The 26,653-nt window shown below is 38.8% G+C and overlaps 3 protein-coding genes across 3 annotated transcripts in view; all 3 read right to left on the bottom strand.

Moving 5' to 3' along the window:
• rpa1 (replication protein A1) overlaps positions 1-22,381 on the bottom strand; it is a 59,593-nt gene extending 37,212 nt beyond the window's left edge. The window contains exons 1-10 of the mRNA XM_041808797.1: positions 22,246-22,381; positions 21,835-21,882; positions 19,475-19,553; positions 19,178-19,286; positions 18,989-19,077; positions 16,645-16,719; positions 15,292-15,418; positions 13,796-13,898; positions 13,620-13,688; positions 13,118-13,310 (exon numbers count right to left, since the gene is read on the bottom strand). Coding sequence (XP_041664731.1) covers positions 13,118-13,310; positions 13,620-13,688; positions 13,796-13,898; positions 15,292-15,418; positions 16,645-16,719; positions 18,989-19,077; positions 19,178-19,286; positions 19,475-19,553; positions 21,835-21,882; positions 22,246-22,275 — 922 coding nt within the window. The 5' untranslated portion in view covers positions 22,276-22,381. The remainder of the gene's footprint in view (positions 1-13,117; positions 13,311-13,619; positions 13,689-13,795; positions 13,899-15,291; positions 15,419-16,644; positions 16,720-18,988; positions 19,078-19,177; positions 19,287-19,474; positions 19,554-21,834; positions 21,883-22,245) is intronic.
• Positions 11-5,824, bottom strand: LOC121523759 (piggyBac transposable element-derived protein 4-like). The gene is made up of 2 exons (XM_041808784.1): positions 5,577-5,824; positions 11-3,385 (listed from the first exon to the last, which is right to left on the bottom strand). Exons 1-2 carry the CDS (start codon positions 5,708-5,710, stop codon positions 1,306-1,308), a joined length of 2,214 nt encoding a protein of 737 aa, XP_041664718.1. The 5' UTR covers positions 5,711-5,824; the 3' UTR covers positions 11-1,305.
• A 792-nt stretch (positions 22,382-23,173) lies between the features above and the next one.
• Positions 23,174-26,607, bottom strand: serpinf2b (serpin peptidase inhibitor, clade F (alpha-2 antiplasmin, pigment epithelium derived factor), member 2b). The gene is made up of 10 exons (XM_041809195.1): positions 26,372-26,607; positions 25,851-25,953; positions 25,690-25,758; positions 25,518-25,592; positions 25,166-25,433; positions 24,852-24,992; positions 24,514-24,702; positions 24,289-24,431; positions 23,988-24,192; positions 23,174-23,887 (listed from the first exon to the last, which is right to left on the bottom strand). The coding sequence occupies exons 3-10, from the start codon at positions 25,741-25,743 to the stop codon at positions 23,535-23,537; spliced, it is 1,428 nt and encodes a 475-aa protein (XP_041665129.1). The 5' UTR covers positions 25,744-25,758; positions 25,851-25,953; positions 26,372-26,607; the 3' UTR covers positions 23,174-23,534.
• Between the last annotated feature and the right edge of the window lie 46 nt (positions 26,608-26,653).

Genomic DNA, 26,653 nt, shown 5'->3' with positions numbered 1-26,653 from the left:
CCATGAAACAGACTAACTTAATGTCAAGGATGCATTATTTTTTATTCACTAGCATAAAAATGCCATTTATTTGTAAATGTGCAAAAGTCGTGCCACCATTATCCAATCGTAACCCTTCAAGCCCCAAACTATTTTTCAATACATTCTGTCTCACCTAGATTTATTGTTTAAAACAGCATGCTAAACATCAACACTGATACACAGTCATTTTTCTCCACCTTCAAGAATATGTGTGCTGAAGTGATGTCACTTGAATTTAAACAAACGTATGGGACTTTAAAGACAAAAGAAAAACATATAGCAGCTATGAATCTCAAAAGATCTTTATTTATAAAACTCAGCAAACAATAATGATTAAGACTTTTGCAAAAACTTGTTCTGCCATCTCTTTTGAGAACAAAATGTGAAAAAATAAACATTCTGTGACTAGCTGGGGCTGGCATCACCTCTAATAGCAGAATTGATTTGTCACACATTCAATTCTACAGATACATGTAGGGGTGTTTTTTTTTTTGTTGTTTTTTAGAAAAACTATTTTGTTCTGATAAAGAGATCCTCAGAGAACTAAAGTTGGACTCTTAACAAGAAATCTTCTGACCAGGCACAAAGGTTTTGCATTAAAAACTGACACCAACCTAGTATCTGCACATCTTGCATATGGCCTCTTATGTCCAGCTCACATCTTTTTCAGAGTTATCAAATCCAGAATACAGTGTGTCATCCTCTCCTTAAGTTTGGTGGGGTCCTCAATTTGGTCACTTATAGCAAGCCCAACTATAACTCTCTTGTGATTAAATGACATCAATATAAATGACTAAATTTGAGACATAAACTATTGTTACCTACTTTGACTACATCCATAACATATAATTACACAAGGGCCCAAGTAATGTTTATAAAGAGGTAGTATAAAGGTTATGCCTACTTCACTAAAATAGATTCTCACACTACATATTTTCATATACAGTTTCTGCTGTTTGGTGTGAGGCAGCACTCCTCTTAAACATATCACCCCAGGCAATCACCTGTATATTGTGTACAAGTCAGTCTGGTCTATAGCAGCTGAGGCTAAAGTGCATCCAGACTGCTGTAGTTTGGCTGCTAGTACTGCAGGCACATAGGTTGATTTGAGGAAAACCTCAAATCAGGGTCTAAAGCCTTTAAAAGTCAAGAACAAGTCTAAGCAGCAGGACTGGTTGCACAAAAAGAAAGCCTATATCCAAGGATCAATCTCTAGATTGATGTAGACATCGTTTCAAAATGGCTACATGTTTACAAAAAAGTCCTCCTGTTTGTTGGTTAGATTTATTTATGCCATGCCTCAAAGCAGTTCCTGTTTGCAATGATACAGAGAGCCACATCACAGGCTTTGCATTTCCAGGGAGTGGACTGAATGGTCTTTTTGGTCTGCCTACAGTGCACGCAGGACTTTCGTCCATATGAGGCCCTCTTGCTGGTCTCGACTTGTTCTGAGGTTGGCACAGGTACATGGTCGTTTTGTTTTCTGGGTGCAGGGACATCGACTGAGACACCACAAAGCTGGGCTGTCAGTTTCTCCAGATAGGCCCTGTGAGTCTTTGGCTGTTTCTTCTTCTCCTGACAGTACTCCTTGTAAAGGATGTAACTGTTTGTTGCAGCAATGTCCAAAAAATGATAAAAGAGTGTCCTGTACCACCGCACTGTTTTGTGGTGGACTGAGTAATAGTGAATAAGCTGGTCTGAAAGGTCAACACCTCCCCTGTTCTTGTTATAATCCTTGATAGGGCTTGGGCATGGAACACTGTCATTCTGACCATTCACTCTCCTCTGTACCGTGTGTCCGGAGAATGCCTCGTGTATTGTTGAGCAGACAGAAATTTCACGAGTGTCCATCCACTTCACATAAACCAGAGGGTCCTCACGGATCCACCTGATGGAGCCCCTAGGAGAATTCTTTGTTAAGGCGTTTCTTGTCGTACGGGGGCATCCTTTCCTATTGTCTCTATACGTACCACAGGCTCCAATTTTCATTTTATACAGATCTTTGAACAGCTTTGGACTTGTATAAAAGTTGTCCACATACAGATTATAACCACTACCCAGCTTTGCTCGGTTTATAAAGGACATGACTGTATCATAAGCTAGTCCTTCGTCTGACGAAAACTTTGACTTGCCACTGTACACATCATAGTCCAGGGTGTAGCCATTGCTGCTGTCAGCCAGAACAAAAAGCTTGAAGCCCCACCTTTGCGGCTTTGCCTTTGTGTACTGGGTCATACCAGTGTGGGCCTTTGTTGCCACCACCCTCTCATCAATTGAAAGGTTTTGTCGGGGGTGGTAAAATTTATTGCATGCTTGTCTTATGGTATCAATGAGGGGCTTCAATCGAAACAGGCGGTCATAGTCTGGTGTCCCTTTCTTTTTGTCATTCTCTACATCTTCATCAGGATCACTCATGTGAATGTTCCATGATATGACCAGATACCTGTCACGTGACATCACAGTGGGTGGAAAATGTTGGCTGAAAATCGTGTCTTTTCTCCAGTAGTCACTAAGACTTGTCAGTTTCACCAAAGCAAAAAAAAAGGTCAATCCCAAAAATTTGAAGAACTCCTCAACTGTTAGTTTTGTCCAGGAATACTTTTTCCCACATGCAATGTTTTTTGCAGCGTGTTTGTTGGTATTTTTGCACACAGTTTCAGCTGCTTCATCACTGATAAACAGTTTGAAAAGGTCCAGGGGGGTGCATTTTTTGAGGCCCTTAAGCTTGTGTCCTGGTGTTCTTGCTGGGACAAAGCTCATTGGCACTGGACCAGTGTCTCGCTTGCTTTCTGTGTTCCATGACTTGGTTGAGGCTGCAGGCAGACATGGGAATTTGGACCTAGATGCAGATACATATGAAGACCCTGAGGATGTGGATCGGCTCCTTGAACGACTCCAAGAATATGAAGGTGAACCATCAGAACTGGATGTGGCTCTTGGTTGGGATGTTGATCGGGGTCTTGATCGTGTCCTGCCACGTTGAGGCAAGTGTAATCTGGTCCGCACCTGTTTGTGACGCCGTGATGTTGATCGGGATCTTGATCGTGCTCTGCCATGTGGAGGCGACTGTGACCTGGTCCGCACCCGTTTTTTATGCCTTGATGTTGATTGGGATCTTGATCGTGCTGTACTACGTGGAGGCGACTGTGATCTGGGTCGCACCCGTTTATGACGCTTTGATGTTGATCGGGATCTTGATCGTGTTTTATCATGTGGAAGCGATTGTGTCCTGGTAAGTAACTGTCCATGATGCTGCCCTCTTAGTGGGAGACTGAGCAGCTCTTTAGCAGGAGTGCTTGGGCCCTCAAAAGAAGGGGCAGCCTGTTTTGCTGCAGGGCCTATGTCTTCTTTGTCATCAAAATCACTGTAAAAAATAAAAAATAAAATAAAAAGGTTACTCGATTCTGTGTAGCAGAGAATAATGTTTGTTCTTTACTACCAATACAGCATGTTGGAATTATGGCTGAGATTGCCTCTTACTGTCCCCCACTGAATTTTCTGTCTTAATGAACGGTTTATGAAATGTCAAATGGTAAAAGGACAGGAAGTTATCTGGCCATACATACCTAACTTTGATGATATCTGGCACATCTAAGCCTTTACTCTATCAATTAACTGTAAACCAACAGTAATCATAACATATTTCTTGTTGTACAGATTCTACTTATCGAAAAGAGACCAATGCTTTTGTCAAGAAAGACCTGTGAGACTAGACTGGACTTGAGGCTAATGGCACAACAGTTCAAGGTCCATTTAATCACAGTGAGTAATAAGCAGAGGGGTTGTGAGAGGGGTCCTCCTCAAAGAAATGTTTAAAAGCCAAACTTGCATTTTGTTGAACTATGAAACAATTTGTTCAGAAAATTCACAGAGGAATCAAAATTTACAAAATAAACAAAAGCAGATTTGTTTTTCCTTTATAATGCTCACATTCTAGTTAGCTTAAATGTGTTAATTTTAAAATTATTTAAAAATAAGCAGTACAATGCAGAATGAAAATCACATTTTAGAAGCCTGTTTAAAGCTTTAACACAAAAAAAATTGAGTTGAAATAAAGTCAAACATTAAATGTGAAATGTATGGATTTTACCAAAATAAGGATGATTAGTTTGTTAATGTTGCTTAAGATGACTTATTGCACGTTTTTTTTTCAGCTACACAATTATGTTCGAAAAGATCTTGAAACTCTGGCCATAGCATACTAGCTCCACCTTTCTCTCTTCCTGCATCGATTACTATTTTGATACCTTTTCGTATGATCTGTCTCGGTTTAGCCGTTCAATTGTCGATATATATTGTGCATTAATTGGTCTATGATGTGTGCGGTGACGTGCAATGACGAGCAAATGTTTTCTTTTTTTTTCTTGTTAAAGTGAGATCGCTATTTTTCTCTAACTTTTCAACCCATGGCGCTAAATATCAACACTGCCCATCAAGACGCATTGTTAGAGAGAAAGTGATGCAGACGGGGGAGCTGTGTGAGCACATAGTCGGAAAATCCTAACTGTTCAGCCGTCACGTTGCTGTAACCGTTTATCAGCTGTGCTCTGGAGCAGTCATTGATAAGGACGAGCTCCGACTTGAGGACATTTCTTTTTATTTTCTCAAATTAATCTGCTAATATATTTCTCACTGAGGAAGTCTATCTAATCCTCGCTCACAATGAGGGGTGGGACGACACACAAACAGCTATCTTCAAGAACCACTTCTGCGAATGTCGATATATGCGCAAAAATATTTAAAAATAACTAAAATTGAAACAAATATAAAAAAACGACGACATCCTAAAAGTAAAATTGAGACTTTTTACGACTTTTAATGACCCCACAAAGTCAAAATCAAAGCTTTTCAAGGATGCACGGTAGATCTGCTTGAGTATTAAATGTCAATCCAAACATGTATTTGTGAATATTTGCGTGCACGTATAACGTCCTGCTTCGTTTTCAAATAGGTCCGCGTGCTGGCGGCAGTGTTATGAAAACAGCTGATGTGCAGGACACACCAAAAATGCTGTAGTATACATGCCAGACCAATAGTTGGCGGTGTGATTTTGCACACAACCAAAATACAGGCATGTGTACAGACCCTTCATACTCTCACATGGCTACTGGCTGCATCAGTTACACAGAGACGAAAACTCCACTCTGGAGCTCGTTTCCAAATGGTTCCGTTTTCAGACAACCAAATCGGCGTTTTCGTGTAGACAGCCTAAAGCAATACAAATTTGCATTTTTAATCTGTAAACGTTTTGTGCACATAGGGCTTAACTGAGCTTCGTGCCCCCCCCCCCCCAACTTGAATTCCTCTCGGGATTATTAAAGTATCTCTCTAACCCCCAACAGTATCGTCCACCTGGAGACAAATGTGAAGCCACCCAACCCCCACAGTGTTTACAAAAGAACCCCCCACCACATCACATGTATGAACAACCAAATACAAAATAAACGATGAAAAACAAAAAATGCTACTAATCTGCAGGAAAATGTACTAGATGCCGAAACATTTAAAGTCCTCCCTTTTCACCCATACCATGAATAAATAAATGCCATACTTGCCTTTCAATTGGCGCCAAACACTCGTCAGGCACTCCTTCAGAATAGAAACTCTCTTCTCCAGAGTCTCCTTCTTCGTCTGTGTCAATAGCCACTTCCACGTCCTCCGGCTTCACATGAACGTGTTCCCCGTTCATACTGTGTCCTCAGAATATATCTATCCCACTCCTTCATGCGCTCTCCGGGTCGTCTCCAAAATAATCCTCGATTTGGGCCCGCGAATTTATATGGAGCACGACGCGGAAACGGAACAGTTCGCCGTGGACAGGAGTGGAGCAACCCATCCGGGTATTTTGCCCAACCAATGCCAGCCCCTCCCCTTTCCGAGGGAGAACGTTCCATTAAAATGAACGTCAGTCAATGGGAAAGATGGAATCATTCGGGATTTAAAGGCTTAAAATACGAAAACCGTACGGTTAAACGATTATTGAGTGACAAAATCCAATGGCCAGTAAGATTAACATATCTTTATGAAAAATGAAAAATATAATGAAAAATATTTGCATCGTTACAGGTATGTAATGTCGGTTTATGAAATCTCCAGTCACAAGATGGGACCGTTTGTCCAGTTTGACAGAGGGAGTCTGAACACACCCTCATATAGGCGTCATGTTTATTTCATATTGTTGCAATGCAAGTATTTTTTCATAAATGGCTTACAATAGTGATCATCAACTGAGGGCCCAGGGGCCACATAATGCCACCCACAACTTCCCATCCGGCCCCCAGAGGATTATTAAATTCAGAAAATTTGAAAAGGCAAAAATATGTCAAGCTTTTACAACTTTTTTTCTTGAAGTTTAAATAAAACCTTTAACTTAGCGGTTTTATCAGACAAGAAGTAAACTAGTGTTTCTGTAATTTTGCATGATAAACACGTACTTATTGTAATCTTGGTTAAAGGTGCAGTTTTTGGCATCAATTTACTACATAAGGCTCTGAGAGTACAATGTTCCCCCCTGAGAATCTCTACAGAAGATCTGTTGGCTGCACGTGTTTTTGGTCAATCATGACACAGCATTTTAGCATCATACATGGTGATGGACATCAAGAGGAAAAGTAGCTAAAATATCTTGGTTGTTCCTTGTGGCTGGCGGCAGTAAAGGTGATAGGGACTGGTATGAGTGCTAAAGGCTTAAAGTTCCATTAATTTTGGAAGGATATTTTTACAAGTATATGTTAATTAGGAGAAAATGTTGATTTTATTTCTCTGTATTTCAGTGTCTATCCCCCACAACATAAAGTAGGTCAGGAAAAAGCTGGCCCTTGTGAAAATGGAGTTGATGACCCCTGGCCTACATGTATGTTTATCTCACTGACCATTAGATTTTTGCTCCCAATAATGGTTTAACTGTATGGTCTTCATATTTTAAGCTTTTAAATCCCTAATAACCCAAACTTTCCCACTGACTTCCATTTGTTTTTAAGAAAAATGTTCCCCCCAGAAAGGGGCAAGGCTGGCATCGTTTTGTTGAAGTACCTGGATGGGTTGCTCTGGTCTATATGAGGGCTTGTTTTTCCCCAAATGGTCACATTGGAAAGTGAAAAGTGATGTTGCAGTTCCTCTATCCTTGGCTGTGTCCAAATTCACTCCCGATTCCCTTTATAGTGCACTTTATAGTGAAAACGCTATTTTGTAGTGGAGTGTGAATTCTTAGTGAGCATTGTTATACACTATATAGTGCACTCATTCAATCCGACAATGCATTGTGAAAAGTAGTCAACAATCGATGGTCACTAGCTCAGCAATACTTACCATCATGTATCACGGCTGCTGCTCTCAAACATGACAGACAAATGAGGAGGCCAGAAGCACAGATCGGTACTTTTATAGGCCTTTTTGGTTGTTTGGTTTTAACCAAAGTATATAATTTGTAAGAGGGTGTTAAGAACTCAACTTTTCTTCTCCTTATGACAATTACAAGGCATGAAACCATCACCTTTATGCAAAAATAAATGATAATACACAAAGTATTTACATCTCTTTAGTCACAAAACTTTTAATTTATTAGTATTTGCAGTTTTTGTGAAAATATTTTATCTTCAGTATCAGTTTCCAGTAAGGATGTGCAATTAATTGCAAGTTTGATTATATCGCAATATATCACCTGCTGCAATTTTCAAATCACAGAGGGTGCAATATTTCGTTCACCTGAAATTTGTGTCAAATAACAGTTTAAAATTTTTTTTTTGAAGCAGAGACATTATGCATTGCATATCAGGTAATCATTCTAGTGGCATATTTTTAGAATCGCGTATAAAAATATCGTATTTTCTCCATTTTTGTATGCTTTTCTTGTTAAATATGAAAATTATATGAAATTATCTTTCCCTTAAATACAACAGTTCAAATCCAATTTGCAAAATGAGTCTAAATCATCACAATCACATATTTATTTAATTGTTCAGCCCTAGTTTAATCTTGTGTTGTGTTGATAATAGTTTAGAATCAAGTATTGTTTGTTTTTGTTGAAAAATACATGAGATGAGGAACTTGAGGAATAATTGTGTTTACATTGCAATCGCAATATTGAGTAAAAAAATTGCAATTAGATTAATTTCACAAATCGTTCAGCCCTAGTGTTCAGTTAAATACTACAGTTAATTTCAATCCTCAGCCTTTGTCATGTATATCTACGAGCAGTTGCTGCTAAACATTTTAATTGTGAGATGGCAACATTGTTGTGGCCAATGTCTTTTTTTTGTTTGTTTGTTTTTTGTTGTTCTTTTGCAAATGAGTCCACTACATAGTCCACTATATGCTGCTCACCATATAGTGGAGAAGGGAATGAGAGTGGTTTCAGACACAGCACATCAGGTGGTTGGCAGCTCCTCGCAAAGCATTCTAGGAAAGCTATACGGCCATTAGCATTCACGATAGATGCTATAAATGTAGATATTGACAAATATGGATAAAAAGACATTCAATATCAGATCTACTGGTATGGATTGTATCTTTTGAAACCCAGAACAGACACAGGCTGTCTAGAACCTAGCTTCCATATGGGGCTATTATCACATGGATGTCATCATTGGAACAGCACAACAGCTAGCCTGAAGAGAGAAAAAAAATAAGAGGCTACAGTTTAGGGTTCAAAAGTAATTCAAGTCTTAGTAAATTGTCATTTCTTGTCGTATACAACTGCACCAGTCTGGGAGGGTTAAACTATGATCCCCTTTGAGTAAAGGAGTTTAACAACAATGAACAATATGATTGATGCCTGGAGATAAATGCTTCCACAGCAGTTTAAGTTGCCATCTTCATTAAAAGAATTACACTAGAATCCTTATTACTTCATTTGACCTGTGGCAGCAGGTTCTCATTTTCTCAGCAGCTCTTACTTAAGGCCTAAAGTCAATCTATTCTGCAGGCAATTACTTTCATCAGTGTGATTAATACCATTCTTATCTCTCTGCTCATATACTGTTATCACTTCAGCCTCCCAGCATATCCCACTATATGTTCAGCTACAAACTATCCTCTGCTTATGAGAGCTTATGATTGGGTGCTTGAAACCCCCCAGTAGGATCCAGGCTCTAAGTATTGGTTGCTTTATGCTTTGCCTATGATTTCGTTAGGGTTGACAGCTGCACTCTTCAGTGGAAAGTAACTAATTACATTAGTTACATTACTCAAGTTACTGCAATTGAGTAGCTTTTAGTGCACTTTTTAAAATCACTACTTTTACTTAAGTACATATTGAGGGAAGTATAGTACTTCACTTCATTTCAAAAAGCATTGCATACTGAGTAAAAAATGAAACACTATAACCCAAAACAAGGAGGTTCTAGCCTTCTGCCAACAAGAAAATGACCAAGTTTGACTTTCACAGCACATGATGGTTAGTAGCAAGTAGTGGTGAGTCGGTCGCAAATGATGGTAGTGTGAACGATGGGAGTCGGCACATAGAGCCAGCTCCCATCATTCACACTAAAGAGCTGGCACACTGTTGAGAGCCATCCATCCCTGCCCCGCCCTCCTTCCCGCACAAAAGCCAACACCTTAAATACACCTCCTCATTAACATAAGCGCTGTGGTTGACTCCATATATGTGTAGCTGCTTGTGTTTGTGTGTACAACTTTCAACCAATCAGATGTGATAACGGAAAAGCAGGAGGGCAGGGAGATGATGATGCTCAGTGCTCTGTGACCATTCAGTCTCCACTCTCAGAGAAAAAGGAGAAAATGCAGGGTTTCCAGAACATGTAATTGATCATGGCGCACCGCCACACCAAAATAAAAGCTGCCATGCCTTCAGAATTGTAATCTTTTTTTTAACAGATGTTAAAACTGTAAATTATACTGTATGAATTTTGCTTAGTTTAGTACTTCCCTGATTATAATCTGATGATTAGCAGTAAACTAGAGTTGTTATATTCATCATCAACCGTGTCTCATGATGGAGATGAGACTCTAGTGACTTGAAAATATCTCGTTGTCGTTAAAAACTCCGGCGGAACTTTAGTTCCATTTCTGTTACAATACAAGACTGGACAAAAACAATAGCAACTGACTGTCAGGCGTTCATCTAATCCATGATATTTGCCTCATGGGGAGAGGAAGGAGAAGTGCGAGCTTCACCGTCACAGGGCAACAGGAGCAGTTGTGCGTGTGTGTGTCTGTGTATGTGTGACACAGACTTAGCTTGTTGAATAAGTGAGTGATAAATGTTTAGAAGTTATCATAATATTAATAACTTTAAGAAGCAGAGGATTACCTGTGGCTCCTCTGGGATAAAATAATTGTAAGAGGATGTAATAAAAGCAGAAACCCGTCATAAGAGTCTTTCATTCAAATCATATCCCCAGGCTGTTGTCATTAGTATGATCTTAAAGTGTTCGTGTATGTTTGTAAGGGGGGAGGCAAAGTAAAAAGCATAAAAAATATATTTTTTTAGGGGGATCTGTGCGTGTTTATCCTTTGGCATGTTCAAGTTATATAATTTAACATAACTAAAAAAATGTTGTTTTCTTTTATTTTTAAGAATATAGACACTTAAACTCTAACATTATTATATATATCCATGTTCAACGGACCCCAATTTTTTTTATTTCTAAAAACTTTAAGTGATAATTTTACTAAAAAAAAAACACAAAAAAGAAAAACCAAATGAACAAACAAAAATAAATGGAAGGGAGAGGTTGGCAAAGCCCTCTCCCACTGTTTCAAAAAATCCTGAAGGAAACCCTGAAATGTAGCCATGTAAATTTCAGCAACCAGTATCAATAAATTCCTGATAAACAAGAACATGTGCTACGTTGTGCAACATGTTTTGTTTTATGGATTATTTTTTGTCTCCGTGCTCCATTTAGAGTTTCATTTATTTGGGAAATATTTTGACAAAGCAGAGTTATTTTATAATAATAATCGTTATTATTATTATCAGCTATATTTAAATGGAAATCACAGAAGACTACTTGCACCTTGTATTATGTTTAATGTAAAAACATAATAACTTACAGCTTTCAGCATACTAAAGAGTTATAGAACTGGTGCTTAATTATCTTAAATGATAGTTTTATATTCAAGCATTATGTAAAATGTGTACTATTCTGAGAATAAAAGGTTTTAGTCCAACAATTTTCTAAATAAATACATGCAGTTATAAAAAGGTATTTTTGACCCATGGGTCAAAAATGTTTAATTTGTCTGATTTATTAAAAGTCAAAGTGGTATCGAATCGAGAGGCATTTGGGAGCCAAGAGCTAGCGGTTTTTGCTGAACTAAGACAAATGATCCAGATCTCTGAAAAGACACTGAATTCACATCATTAGTAGCAAGAGAATGATTCAACATTTCATCCTAAACAGCTGTTGCATTTGAATTTAGGTCAAGTCTCACCCTATAAAAAACAACCTGGTTTTAGATTCATATTCTCTTGTAGTTAATTCATTTTAAGAAGAGATAATATTTTACTGTATAACCCCCCTCAAGTATGAAAAGTAGCTACTCAGTACTTTAAGTAAATTTTAAATGACTTGCTTTTTACTTTCACTGAATTAGATTTATAGATTACCAATTTTACTTCTACTTAAGTACATTTTATCCAGTGTAACTTTACTTTTACTCGAATACAATAGTCTAGTACTTTTTTCACCTCTGCCACTCTGACACTTGCCAGATTAAAGAAGACATAAGTACCTGTGGTTTGCTTCATGGTACATGCTCTTCTGAGCTGAGATGTTTTTTATTGTCCTTGATTTACTGTGTTGCAAATCCCTGACTGTACATTTGTTGAGGGCTGTGAGAGACAACATCACTACAGTCTCATAAAATGTGCTGGCAAAACACTGCCACTATTCAAAAAGAAAAAAGAAAACAGCTCAAAGGTGATGGATCATTCCACTACAACAATGCAGCATGGGAACAAACTGAGCCTCAAGGGTGTACACAGCTTGTTTCTGAGTAATAGACACGAGACAGGCTGTTGTAGGACCTAACAGTTTCTCAATAAAAAAGGTCTATAGTGAACTTGGAAAATGTGTTGTTCTAAGTAGCAGTTTGTATACAACATTTCAATGTTAGATAAGACTTTGTTCTGATAGTGGAGCAGGTCAGGAGGAATTAAGAAGGGCTTCAAATTAAATGACAAATCTCTACTAAGGTTCATTAAAAAGATGGCAAATTTTTAACACCTTACGGACTACCTGTGAAGGTTTTATTGTGTGATATTTCAAGAATTTTAAGCTGAAAGTACAGCCAAAAAGCAGTAAAAAATTTTAAAACCATATTTCATTTCAATGTCACATGTGTTAAAACTTGCTGAGTGATCAATAGCGATGGAAAGTTCAAAAATAAAAAAAACTAACAGGACATAGTGCACCAGCACCTTAAATTAGGCTGATCTCATTTCAAAAACTTCTTTGGCCAAACAATTAAGCAAGAATTGACTAACACAAACCAAAAAGAAACAAAATAGAAATATCTTCATAGAGCTAAAGAAAACTTTTCTTTACTAAAGAGCATATCACAACCTTATTTGAATTGATAATTACTATGTAAAGAGAGAGAAAAGTTTTGGAAAAGTGGGCTCTCATTTGAGAGCATTCTGCATCTCTGAGGCTTTTTCAGTAAAATTTTTAGTCATTTTAGTCCCCGAAATAAAATGTACCGGTAACAAAATATTGGGTTTCTTAGACTTCTATTTTTGTTGCCTTGAAATCATAATAAGCATCCATCTTTTTTTCAAGTTAAAATTCTGGGTTTTTTTTTTATAACCATATTAACTATTTATTGCACCTCATGTTCCATTCTTAAAGAAACTAACAAATACAAAGAGGAAAAAGGGTGTGCTACAGGCCTGCAATATATACTGCAAGTATTGGAGACAAGACAAAAGATCTGAGCTCAGCAGATCTTTTGTTTTGCTGATAGACTGAGGATTTTATGTTTTGAGTGCATTTCTATATGTAATTAGAGCTGTGGGCTGTTGATAAGATTTTGTGAAAATACAGTTTGAAGTAATAAGAGGAAAAAGTTGTCTGGGGCTTAAAAGACAAGTTTGGTTAGGAAATTCCTGTGCAGATCATTTGATGCTCCTTACCAATGACAGAATCCCTTTCTCTGCTCTCCAGGTCACCGATAGAGACAAAGTCGCACTGCACCATGGGAACATCACTACTGTCTTCACAGGGGATGATGGTGGACTCCCCATTGAGCGTCATCTCGTAGTCATTCTTCACTGATGTGTACTGCTTGTTGGCCATCTTCAAGGAGCACTTGGAGATGTAGAAGACCTGGGTCGTACAGATGGATGAACCCGTGTGTTAATCAGAGCTCACCTGACTGAATGGTGCAAACAAGATACGACTTCAGACAGTCCAGGGGGATCAACAAAGGCTGGCAGATGATCATAAGCCGCTTATTGTATGGGCACAGTGTAGCCAGATGATTCATTCATAGTCTCTGTGGTTTTAACTCACAAAGTACTGGCAGCTGTTACAAGAAGAGTCTGTGGCCAAAATCCTGTCTTTGACAGCACGATGAGAGATGGGTTGGCACAAAAAAGAGGACACAATGAATCGTTATCTGGGGGAACATCTCACCTTGCCAACCTCGATGAGGCTGAAGAACTTGTCCACTTCCTGGTTGAAACCTGTCAGGCGTATCTCCCCCTGTGAGAGTATAAAAATGTTGAGTTTTTACATTACAGGACGTGAGAGGTCGCACAGGATTACAAATGTGCCATACCAAGAAACTGATGAGCAATAGAAACACTCACACTCTCATCCACAATCTCCATGGAAAAAAGTTTGCCATCACCACGAGAGTTGCTCCATGTGCGGATGCTGCTTTTGTTGGTCACACGGGCACGTATTGTCCACCTGCCGGGCAGGAGCAGGGCAAAGGTTAGAGTCACTGACCTTAATATCTAGAACACTACTTGTATTCAGAATTTAACTCTATATAAGCAATTTTGAAGTTTATTTAGTTGTATGACTATTTTTTTTTTCATTCATAGAAGTCTGTCCACGGTCAGCCTGTTGTTACACTGATGTTTCACTTACTCTCCTCCTCTTCAACAGGCTTTCTCTTTCCGCGACCAACAAACAAAGAATTCATGCTTATCATCAAAAGGAGAGAATTTACCTGCATTGAGCTTAAAGAACAGTCTTCTGATAAGTGATTTATGTTTCTCTAGATAGCAGAATATGAGCACAACCATATTTTTGGATTGGGCAGTGAGAACGGCATGCTTTACAAGTGCCAGTTCATAAATTTAAGACTGACTCTGTCATAAGCTTTTGTTCTTATTAGGTGCACAAAAAGTTGGATCTGTGCCTGGTTCGTCCTGATTTCGCTCGTCAGTGTGAGAACCTCACTACATTAGTTTGAAAACCCACATGTAGTGATAAGAAGATTTGCCATGAATTCAGTCATGCACTTTTAACATTTAAAATGTTTGCATAAAAATAAAAATAATATTTAAAATTTTCAAGTTTTAAAAGAAATTTAAAAGTGTTTCAGTTACTAAGTTTGATAAATCAGACGGCCGTCACAGCACTGTTTAATGTTTTTGTTTTTGGCCAAAAAAGCTTTACGTTGTTTAGGGTATACTTGGCTGAAAAATATTTCACATGGGATACATGACCAAAAAAACTGAAAACCATTGGGCTAGTCCATCCCCTCTACTTCCAACATCATGACTGACAGCACACCTTGACTCTACTTGTCTGTCGGTCAAGTTATGGCAAGAATTTAGGACTCTGATCATGTGTTGTCTGACCTGAGCTTTATTTAAATTTGAGATACATTTTTTTTTAAATGTTGTCAGCCATCTTAAGACAGTTATGAATATTAAAATGACAGTTTGAACATCTGAATCCCAGCAGGCATTAAGACAGAACTCTGACAAACCTGAGTCTTTAAGGTAAAGCATAAGACCCGTGGAAGCTGACAGAAACCTAATATCAGAGTTTGTTGGGGTATTAAAAAGACAACATTGTTATCAGTATGAGAATAGAAAACCAATTTGAAACAAGTTCAACGATATCACCACTGTTTCATCCATCGAAGTGGATGTGTTGTTGCCAACCTTCAGTCCCAATTAATGTTTAGCTCCAACTTTTTACACTTAACATGGTTTAGTTGCAATTTCTTCTCATCCAAACTTGAATTATTATTTGTAATATTTCTTAATTCCCAAGTTATTTGATGTAAATATCTTAAACATGACAAATACACAAACTTCTGAAACCTCATGGTTAACATACTCACTTGGACTGGTAAGGGTTCAGGCTGGCAATAGGCACCACTTTTGAGCTGCCCCCTGGAGTATCAGGCATAGAAGATGGAGCTTTCTTCCCAAAGTCTTTTTTGTACCCTCGTTGCACTGGCGCAGGAACTAAAAGACAAATTAATGATCCATGAAGAGCAGTGATGGAGAGAAGTCAAGAGAGAGAGGCACATACATTATTCATCTGAGGCAAATTACAAAAATCCAATTTCTGTGGATTGCAACTGCTTGATCACTGTAATTATCTCACTTCATGAGGGAAGTTTCATCAAAGAAGAAACCTCACGACTTGGAGTAAATTTACCGCCGTTGACTCTGTAGTCAAGGCAGAGAAGAGACAGAAAGGAAACAAAAATTTCTGTCATCCAAAGTTGTGGGAGACGTGTGATCTAGTGTTTCTGCAAGAAGCATGATTCACATTTCACAGAATCAGGGCAGAGTGTGAAATACTGTAACAAACTGGAGCTTCTCCTTCCCAGGAGAGTGCTGCAGCCTGACTTTGAGATTTTCTGTATGAACAAACGCTGCACATTTGATTTAAGGACGTCTCACGTGGAGGATTAGAGTTCAAAGTGTCCACTTTAGTCCTCCCACTTTGCCAACCACTGCACTTCTGGTAATTAAGCCTCCAGATCAGGCAGCACACACAGAGAAATGAACAACGACTGTGCTGATGAGGACAGTGCTCGCTACAACCTCAGTTCCCATGCGACAGATTAGAGGGATGAATACCTGCTATGACACACACACACACACACACACACACACACACACACCCACGCACGCGCGCACACACACACACACACACACACACACACACACAGAAGTCCTCTGACAGCTGGCTGCACATCCATCCTGAGTCAACTTATGGCTCTGCTCTGATCCACCACCTTTATCTGATCAGAGCAGCTGCTAGCTTCAAAAATAAAAATGTTTGTTTATGAGCTACACTAACCCTCTAAGTAGCCTGTGCTGCTCTGGGTTTTTTCATTTCTTGAGGATCCAAAAAAAAAGCTAAACTAAATATCTGAATGCACAGGCAGTGATTGTAACCAATCAACACAGGTTCACAGCTGTTACATTTACAATGCCAAGCAGCCATATGACAAAGAGGCTCAGCTTCTACCTTAAGAAAAACTCCTCAGAGAGCATTGCAAAGACTAAAAAAACCCCAAAATGTTTCTCTAAACAGGGCTGTCAAAATGATGTGTCCTGTGAAGCCGTGGGTCCCCAAACTCATAGAAAGAAGTGGAGAAATTCTGCCATCTAGTGGTTATGTAGAAGCCTATGTACCTAGTCTGTTTGTTCCAGAGTTCAAATCAAAAAGTACACACCTTCATTTTGGCTCTGTGGCTGTAGCGGAGGACGGGGTTCAGGGTTTGCCACTGGCTGTGGGCCTTTAGCTGCACCTGCAAGGAACAAGAAACCAGTATTAAAGTATGATGTATGATCTGTTAACAGTGCATTCCAGCAACTGCACCATAATAAAGCTTCACTGTTGTGCCTAAAATGTACCTATTGATTCCACAGAGGCACAGTGTTATTTTTGACAGCTATTTTCAGTTTTAGTCTCAGTCAAAAGGCCTTTACACATTAAAGGGATACTTCAACATTTTGGCAAATTCGCCCATTTTCATAATTCCTATAGTCTTAGTAATAGGTTCGTTACCTTCAGTTGACGGTGCAAGCTATTTTTAGATCAGCGCTGCCGAGTTTGGACCTGCTGTGCCAACTCAATGTAAGCAGACGGTATTCCAGCTTTCCCTCATCAAACTCATCAAATACACAATCCAACAACTCCAAAATGCTCTCGTGGACAAGTTGTGACTTGTACATTCACCACGCTATAAAATAATCATGGAACATTACGAGACAGAGATGTTTTAAAGCTAAATGCAAAGCCGGAACTACACTCCAGACATGGCTGCTGCAATGTGTCACTCTGCCCAGTGGTTTACTCAAGAAATAGTTCAGAGTATATGCTTCATGTGTCGTAACGTTACATAATTATACGTTATTATTTCATATCGTAGTGAATGTGCAGGTCAAAACTTGTCCATGAGAGCATTTTGGAGTTGTTGGATTGTGTATTTGATGAGTTTGATGAGGGAAAGCCGGAATACCATCTGCTTACATTGAGTTGGCACAGCAGGTCCAAACTCAGCAGCGCTGATCTAAAAATAGCTTGCACCGACAACTAAAGGTTACGAACCTATTACTAAGACTATAGGGATTATGGCAATGGGCGAATTTGCCAAAATGTTGAAGTATCCCTTTAAAGGTGACACAAACGGCATGAAGATGGGAATAAATAAGCAAGCAAACTGATTGCGCCTTTCTATGCACATCAGGAGTGACACCAATTTGAGAATAAATTATGCACAATCTAAAAAACATTTGTGCTGCGAAAGCCTGCTGTGTGTTTTCTTCTGCCCTCTGATAAACAGCGATATATTTTGGCGGTGAAGCTATGATGAGATTTCTCTCACCTCCGGTCTGTGTGTAGAGGCACTGTCCATGCAGGGCAAATCAGCTTCATAGAAAGTCAAAACATCAATCTACACCATCACCTTTAAGCTATGCTTGCATTTTAAAATTCCCCAACACAATACGTCATCTTGAAGTTGCAAACAAGCAAGCAGCAAACTGGCAGTAACTAATAGCTAGCAGCCCAGATTAAGAGGACGAGGAGGATATTCATTCCTCTCTCGGCTGTAGGGACATGTTTTGGACATAGACTACACCAGGGTGGGCCTCTCAACTTTCATTGTTGATGACACTAGCATTTTTAACTCATATACAATTGCTAAATGATCATTCAGAGAGAAACAGATACCCCTCCCCTATCTGCCCATGGCTGCAGTAGTGTGAGTGGTGTCTGATACAGGCTCTGCAGCTAAACAGAGAGAAAAAGGCCACTGTGGCATGGCTCCTTCAATAAACTGCTGCCTGATTTATAAGTGATAGTAGCTTAACAGCTGCAACCTCAGCTTTATACCACATTATTATGTAAAGTATAAAGGGCCGAAATACGTACCACAATAATCATTCAAGTCCACACGAGTTAATGCATTTAAAACACATTTTAAATAAAAAAAAAAAGAGGCCTAAGACTCGATCATGATTATGAAAAGGTGCAGAAGAGGAACACACTGGTGCTTTAGACTTACAAGAATACAAGAAAATAAAGACAAAGAAATGTTTGATACTTAAATAGTTTGCTGTTTTAAAGGCAACGTGTTTTAATATAAATGTCCATGTTATGTCCGTAATTTAAAGGTAAACGTAAGCCCTTCATGGTTAGTATTAAACACTTGCAACTTTAAGTGAAATGCAGGACTTTTTGTTTTTGTTATAAAGACTGTCCTGATTAAAAGCAGAAAACCTTTAGCAATTACATTATCAGAAATACTTTTCATCTTTAACCGTGTGAAATTGGTGCATGACATTGTCCAATATTAATCACAGGCAGTTTTTGTGATATCAGAAAATATTGTATCATTATCCAAAGAACTGATATCTATCCAAATCTTAGTGTATCTAGATGGAGCTAGTGATTTATGCCCCTAGCATGTACCGCAGTGTGAACGAGCCATGTGTTTCTGTTAATTATAATGTTATCTCATAATAATTTTCACTGGGATATGCTTGTAAGCAGCATGTGTTTTGAGGCCATACCCTCAGTGAAAGGAGTGGGATCACCTATTCTTCCTCCAACTGCTTCAGCAGGCTTGACGACCTCAATTTCCAAAATGATAACCACCCGTCTGTATGAAGACATGCATAGGAGCAACACATTATCACCATGCATGCATTTAAAAGAGGGAAAAATCTAGGCAAAGCCAAGAAACATCAGAAAGTGCATACCGTCCATCCTTGAGTATATTGGTCACATGTCTCTTCAGAAGGCAGATGCAGTTTGGAACCAGTTGGTTCTCTTCAGCCATGTAGTTCAGCTGTGTTGAAAGCATGAAGGCTGCAAAAGTAGAATGAAAATCAAACAGAAGCAGGATGAGGATCATTTTAATTGAATTAAATCTATTCAGAAAGTCTTATAATAAGGGTTTTCTGTCTATGCTGTCAACCACAGTTACTGCGTGTTTTTCCCATTAATAAGTAACAGCAATAAACATTTAGCATTGAAGAAATGAATAAAAAACTCACAGGACAGAGTGTGCCGTCCATCACTCATCATGACCCGCCAGCGAGTATTACCACTTCCTCCCTCGAGCTTCCGAATATTCTGAAAGGTGACATGTGTTCAGTATTCAAGAAAAATAACCTTTGTCCCTCCAAATATTGACACCAGGCCGTTTATCTGTCGTATTATTTTTAAATGTCTTCTTTAGGATTTAAGGCCCCTTTGTATTAAAGATTGTGTCCTATAAGCCTGCTTTGAGCAGGGAATGTTGTTCACCAGGAGTGGAAAGTAACTAGTAACATTTACTGAAATTATTGTAATTGAACAGTTTTTTTAGGGGGTAACAGAATTTTCTTTCAGTGCATTTTAAAATCAGTACTTTTACTTCAGTAAGTTTTAATTAGATTAACCGTACATGTACTTGAATACAACACTTTTGTACTTTTTCTAGTTCTCTTGACTACACAATAGTACACAGCAAGACATCACATACCCAAACAGCTGTTGTACACAGCAAAATCTGAAGGGTTGATATGTCAGGGATAAACATTTCTGAGTTGAATTTAACTCAGACTGTAAAAAGAATTGGACAAAGCCTGTGTGACACCATCCGTTTGATTACAATAGGTGCACTCAACAGCATTTGAAGCCAATCTGCGGAAGCATCCATATTGAAATCACTGTCTCCACTGAACTTTGGATCAACCTAACAGCAGACAAGAGCCCACCCAGGTGCCCACTGAGCTTGACTTCCTGTCAGCTGAGCTAGCTAGCATTCTGGTTAAGATAGGTAGCAGACAGGTAGCATCTGCCTGTCAAGCTATCTGTCAGTCACATGAGATGCGCTAATCAGTGCGCAGTGAAGTTTTTCCAAAATATGATTTAAATGATCGTGGTACAAAAAGAATCACCCCATGCACAGTGAGAGGACATGGAGACATTAGCTAATGAGACACATTTGGTTTTTTGAACAAGGCTGTAAACCAGTTTATTTCTAGTGTAAAAAACGTCTTTTTAACATGTGTTGTGTGCATTACTTTTGGTGTTCCTGCAGCCAACCTCAAGTGGACACTTCCGGTATTGCAATTTTTTTGCACTTCCACATTGGCTTTCTTTTTCAGGAGCAGAGGTTGCTGCCTGATTTAATTCCATTCTAAGTGAAATAGCCTTTAGTTAGGGACTATTTGACAGTGATGCCCAGTGTAACTTCTTTTTTTTTTTTCCTAAAGGTTTATTTTGGGCATCCTTGTGCCCCTACTTGATAGAGGAGGACAGTGGACAGAGCCAAAAACAGGGACGAGAGCCGGGGTCAGCGCACATGGGGCATGCACCTCAACCACCCGGCCACCCGCACCCCATGCCCAGTGTAACCTCAACTCTGTAAATAGTCAACTGATCTAAGCTCTGTCCATTGCGATTTCAAATCTGTGGGATTGTGTGTGCAGAATTCCCCATCATGCACTTGGGCAAAGTATTGACATGTTTTAGATGTTAAGTAGTTTTTGGATGTTGTACAGTGATACCTGCTGGGGTACTTTTGCTCACGTTACTGGAGGATTGTTTTTTTGATGTGAGACACATTTTCAACATGAGTTAAGTTATCCACTGAGTTGGTATTCCCACCCGTGACTTCGGATGCTCCCAAGGATGCATAGAGCATCTGCATGCACTGCCTAACAAGTATGTTGACTCTGCTTTGATTTTAAAGAGTTACTGCAGTGCTGTCATACTGTAACATAATTAACACTTTCAAAAGTGTTGTTTAACTATCTGCAGTGTGAACTTATAGTGTCAAATTTAACTATATACAAGTTTAATTAACGCTGTCAACTATGCTTTGCATTTTACTTTATTATAGAGGTTGGATATTACCTGAACAGCCTGGTTGGAGATCCATATTCTCTTGTTTTTATTGCCAATAAGAAAAGATCATATTTTACTGTACAACTCCCTTGTAGCTGTTTAGTACTCAGTTCTGAAAGTAAACTTTGAATTATATACTTTTTACTTTTACTTGAGTAGATTTACAGCTCAGTAATTTGACTCAAGTAAATTTTAACCAGAGTAACAGTACGTCTACTGAGTACAATAGTCGTGTACTTTTCCACCTCTGCTTATAAGCCTGTTCTGGGCAGGGTATACTGTTTACATACCTAACAATAATGTATGTGAAGAGAATGTATTTTGTGATATCATTGTCTTTGTTTAGTTTAATTATATTCAAAACTGACAGTATTTAGTTTAGTGAGAGTTCAGTACTGAATTATGAACCATGAGATGTGTGTTATGAAATTCAGCATTATGTATCAGATTCAGTTGTGATGTAGTGAATGAGAAGCGACTTTGTAACATATTTTGTACCATTACTTGTAATGCAACTTACCACCAACTGAAGCACTAGGTCGTTTTCACTGGTGCCATTTGTAAGAGCCTGGAAACAAAGCTTGAATTAGCTTAAGTCCGTTAAAATAACATATATTTTCCTTTCTTAGTTTTTGTAAACTGTGCCATTTTACTCGAATAAGTCCAACGTTTATCGAACGTTAGCAGCAAACGTTATGAGAGCTAACGTTTGAACTTCAAACAGACGTTAGGTAAAAATGCTACTGTGAGTTAAGGTAGCAGTACCAAAGTTTGTGTTTTGACGGGCATTAAATTAAATTGAAGGACCAACAAATGCTATCTAGTCACTTGAGCCGAACAAAAACTGCGCCATAGCTGAATTAAGTCTTGACATTTTTTCGCTTAAAAATATAATTTGACTTTAAAGGTTAAGTGCAGATTTTATCCTTACCTCTATGGCACCCTCTGATAGCTTCATCATGTCTGTAGAAAGCTGGTTTAGTAACAAAAATTACTATTTTACCGAAATGTAAGAAGACAACAGACCCTCAGCTCCTTACACTGACAGTAACTGGTGAATTGTGTCACTGGCGCCAACAACTCGTACAATCGCGCCAAGCGTCTTATTTGTTGGCTCAACTTCCGTATCCGCTCACAGATCTGGCATCAGTTTCAAGGCAGTTTGCACTATGGATAGAGAGGTCTACTTTACACCGTAAAACTGACCGGAGATCAGTTAAAGGAAAGTCAGCGCCAAACACACCGTGACGTCAGGCGCTAAATACGATGCATTCAAAATAGTAGGGAAATTTGGGTTGTTACACTCTACGACAATAAACGAAACAAAAGGATGACAAATGGCTTCTTTTTAAAAAGGAGAATAAAGAATTTGATTAATTCCGTCCTCACTTATGTACTTAATGATGGTATGATATGTAATTTAAGTACAGAAAGTAATCCTTTCTTACATTATCTTACCTACCTCAAAAACTCTTTGTGAAATAGTTACAAAAAAAGACACTGTAGAAAATAAAGTTAAAGCACCAAATGTGAAAATATAGTAAGACTGAATAAACATGCAATAAGATAATTGTTTTTAGCTCTTTGCTTTTTCTTAGTAATTCAATTAATTGGCGAAGACAGAGGCACAAACTGTTGTAAGGAAAACTGCAACTTAGTTACATTAAGATGTAAGGCCAGCAGCTTTCACGTTGAATAGCTTAAGTTTTATTATAAAAGGTAATTTGTGCATTTTATTGCACCAATACCTGCAAATGTCCTCTGATTTTATTATTCCCAGTGTCATCAATGCATCACTCTACATTCATGTCATAATCACAATTCTAACAGAGGCAATGAAACTCAAAAACATGGCATAATGGGGTTCAAGATCCATTTTATTTTCCTATCAGATGATTTTAATGGGAAATGCATTAACTGTAAAATAATTAAAGTGGGTAAAAATGATTTCCTGTCTTGTTATTTATTTATCTATTTATTTTTTTGTGTTTCCTAACGAAGCTGTGCAATCAAATGCAGCAAAACTGTAAATTTATGAAGGAATACTTGGTTTTCACATGGAATATTGGCCTCCTCAGGCTGTTTATTCTGCAGAGAAATAAAGACTCACAAAGCATCTGTTTCACACATTTTGTTCCAGTGATATTGTACATTTCATCCGTACAATCATAGAGGTCTTGGCTTGTGTTTTCTCTGATGCAGCAGAGCCATCATTTGTCCCTACTTGGGTCGGCCTCCAAATGTGCCGTAATGATTCTTGTCGATTGGGAATCCCACTTTATCTGTATCTCCAGGGTCTCCTCTCTCCAGAATAGGAGCTCCAGGATTAGGGTTGTTTATGACACCCATGAAGATCGGTACATGAGTCTTTTCATCCATTAGTGCAAAGAAGAAAGGTTGTGTGAGGTGGAAAACAGGATTGGATGCTCTTGAGATCACAATCGCGGTGGTTGCAGCGGCCTCTGCACCCTCCTCGTTAATCTCCATGCTGGATTTATGCATCACACTGGATACCAGCAGAGGGCCGTCTGCCATGTCAGCCAAGTTGGGATTGGTAAACACCTCACCAAGGCCTAAAGTCAAGCAAAGAGGACAGGGTCGGTTATACCATGTTGAAAGAAACTCAAACAAGTCACAAGAATTTGTTGTGAAAAAAGTGGGGTAAGCTCTTACCTAATTTGGTAAAAACATCCTGTAGCTCTTGAGCATACTCAAGTTTGAATTTGGGGACTTTAACTTGAACGGCTCTCTGTTTTGGCAGACGCTCATACAGGTCAGAGACATTCAGCTTTGCTGTGAGAGAAGACATGTTCACCTGGCCGGACATTGGCATGACCACCAGGAGGCTCATGGACTTCTGGAATGGGAAGCTTGCTACCTGAAGGGAAAGTGAATAATTTTAACTGGTATGTCCGAAATGTATGTTAACTGAATTTTGGTGATTGTGAGAATGAGTGACAAATCTGTTTATTACCTGAGCATCCAGTTCATTATCAGTGAATAAACTCAAAGGATGTTTGGCATCCTCCATCACTTCAACATCAATCATGCTCTTGTCGTCAAGGTAGAAAACCCCTCTGGAGGTAAAGCGTGGATCAAATCGAGCTTTCCACTCCCCTGTAAGAAGAAAAAAATGAGGATTCAGCAAGCAGGATCTCTAAGAAAAGAGGCTTCTGTTATAGACATGGTCATATTTCACCTTTGAAATGGACAGCATTAATGAGCATGACAAGCAGATTGGGTGGTAAAGCAGGAAGGAAGTCAGTCATCATCCCATTTGTCGCCTTCTCTACCCAATTGTTTATCTGCTCCAGACTTTCCAAGACTGCTGGCTCTGAGTCATATAACCGCCGGGATTCATTGACAAACTCTTGTTTCGGCTCAAACCCTAAAATATGAGAAACACACACTCTCTCAGGCTCAAATTCACCAAAGATGAGCTAAATTAAAAATGCTAAGTAAACAAATGTTTTTGAAAACAGGAGCTGCTTAATTTCAACCGTAACTAAGTCAGAAAAATTAGTTCTTAGGATGAACCTTGGCGTAGAAAGATACGGGTGGCTATTTGCAGGTCATTCCTGAGATATATTAAAACATTATGCAGAGACTCGTGGTAGCAGGGGAGGCTGTTTTCATGGAGGTGATGCATCAGCAGCTTGTGTGTCTCATTTACTGAGCCTGGGAAAATGTCAAGGAAGAAGGGAAATAATTGGATGAGAACCACGAAAGTCTCCTGATGACAATAAACATTTTCAAGATGCTGGCACAATTCATCAAATGTGATTAAATGTTAGTGAAGGAAACAAGATGTTTTGATGCAATGTGTCAAAGCTGCAGCAGGAGACAGATACCTAAAGCCAGCTGGGAGAGTGCTAATGATATGCTAAAAGGAGATATGATGATGTTTGGCTGCCCTGGCGTTGTCTCCAGGTTCTGCAGCAGCTGCACTCCTAATTTCTGAATGGCAGCAGCGATGGCCTCCCATGACTGCGATCTTTGGCTGATGGACGGACAACCCTCATCTCCTTCCTCTGCTGATGAGCCCCCACTGAGCGAGCTAGTAAGGTCTTCTGTGGTGTTTGCAGGTTCTGCCTGTGCTGTGGTTTCATTTTCTACTTGCTTAAAGATAGAAATAAGAAACTCTGAATTTAGATTACAGAAAAGAAACATTAAAACTGATTCAACTTCTGTTTTGCCTCCCACCTGTATAGGATGACTGGGCAACAAAGGTATGAGAGGAACCAGAGGAATTGACTCATTGTCTGCGACCTCACCATTCTGTTCAGAGAGATTATATCAAATTTCAATCCATTCAAACATTTAATTCAACCTAAATTATTATGAAAAACCCCTAAGTGGTCTCAAAGTGACATACAGTAACTCCTTGGCTGCAGAGACTGATCAACAGGAGTGTCAGACGAAGGTCCATGTTCTTGCAATGCAGCTGTAAAAAGGAAAAATATGTTTTCCTGTCTCTTTTATGAAACAGTAAAAATACATTTCAAGATCAAACCTAGTATTACATGAAACGCCTACCTTTTAATTCAGTTTCTTTGGTGTATTCTTTGCAGGACTCAAACACTTTCACTCCACTTAAGCCGCCCTCTTTTAAAGGAACTCAGATCATCTGGAAATTTGCCTTAAACATGACATCCACAACACAGATTTTAACAAACTGCATATTATGTTCTACGAGCTGATATGAAGGCTGTAAAAGAGCAAATCCTAACAATTAAGATAAATTGTGTGAATATTATTACTGGCTAAGCAAATCCATTTTGCACCAATTCTCGACAGTTTTGAGTATTCGTGCATTGTGGTGTAGACAAAGCATCCAAACTCCACATTTTTTTACACTTTTTAAACCAACAGAAATGTTTTAAATGTAAAATGCACTGAAAGTATTAGGGTGTGAAAAGTCACTGTCCCTCATGCAAACCATGCACAACCATAAAATGGCTCAATAATTGATTAATACTTATAATTTTCCACCAAAAACTTAAATGATTTAAGTATAAAATCATACAACCTCTGTTCATGAAAATAAACTTACTTACCTTATATTTAAATTAGAAAAAACTTGCTGCCTAGTCCAAAAAAGGAGCGACTAAGTGACTGTGGATGGCAGATTTCCTGGGAGTAAAAGATTGGCATTTGCTCAGCAAACTGTTAAATATCAACTTACATTGATTGGGGCCTCTTTAAGCCACTATTTGTTTGTAAATGTAGCTACTGACACTCAACGGCGTTTAAATATTGAGGACGGAGCTGTTAGATGTTTTGCATGTCAAGGAGCAGGTGACAAAATCATGACATCTGAGGGACAGATGACACATTAA

This window comes from Cheilinus undulatus, linkage group 2 (assembly GCF_018320785.1).
Source record: "Cheilinus undulatus linkage group 2, ASM1832078v1, whole genome shotgun sequence".
In the NCBI taxonomy this organism is placed as follows: Eukaryota; Metazoa; Chordata; class Actinopteri; order Labriformes; family Labridae; genus Cheilinus; species Cheilinus undulatus.
The sequence above is the reverse complement of the archived record's forward strand: the minus strand, read 5'-3'. Positions and strand labels throughout refer to the sequence as shown.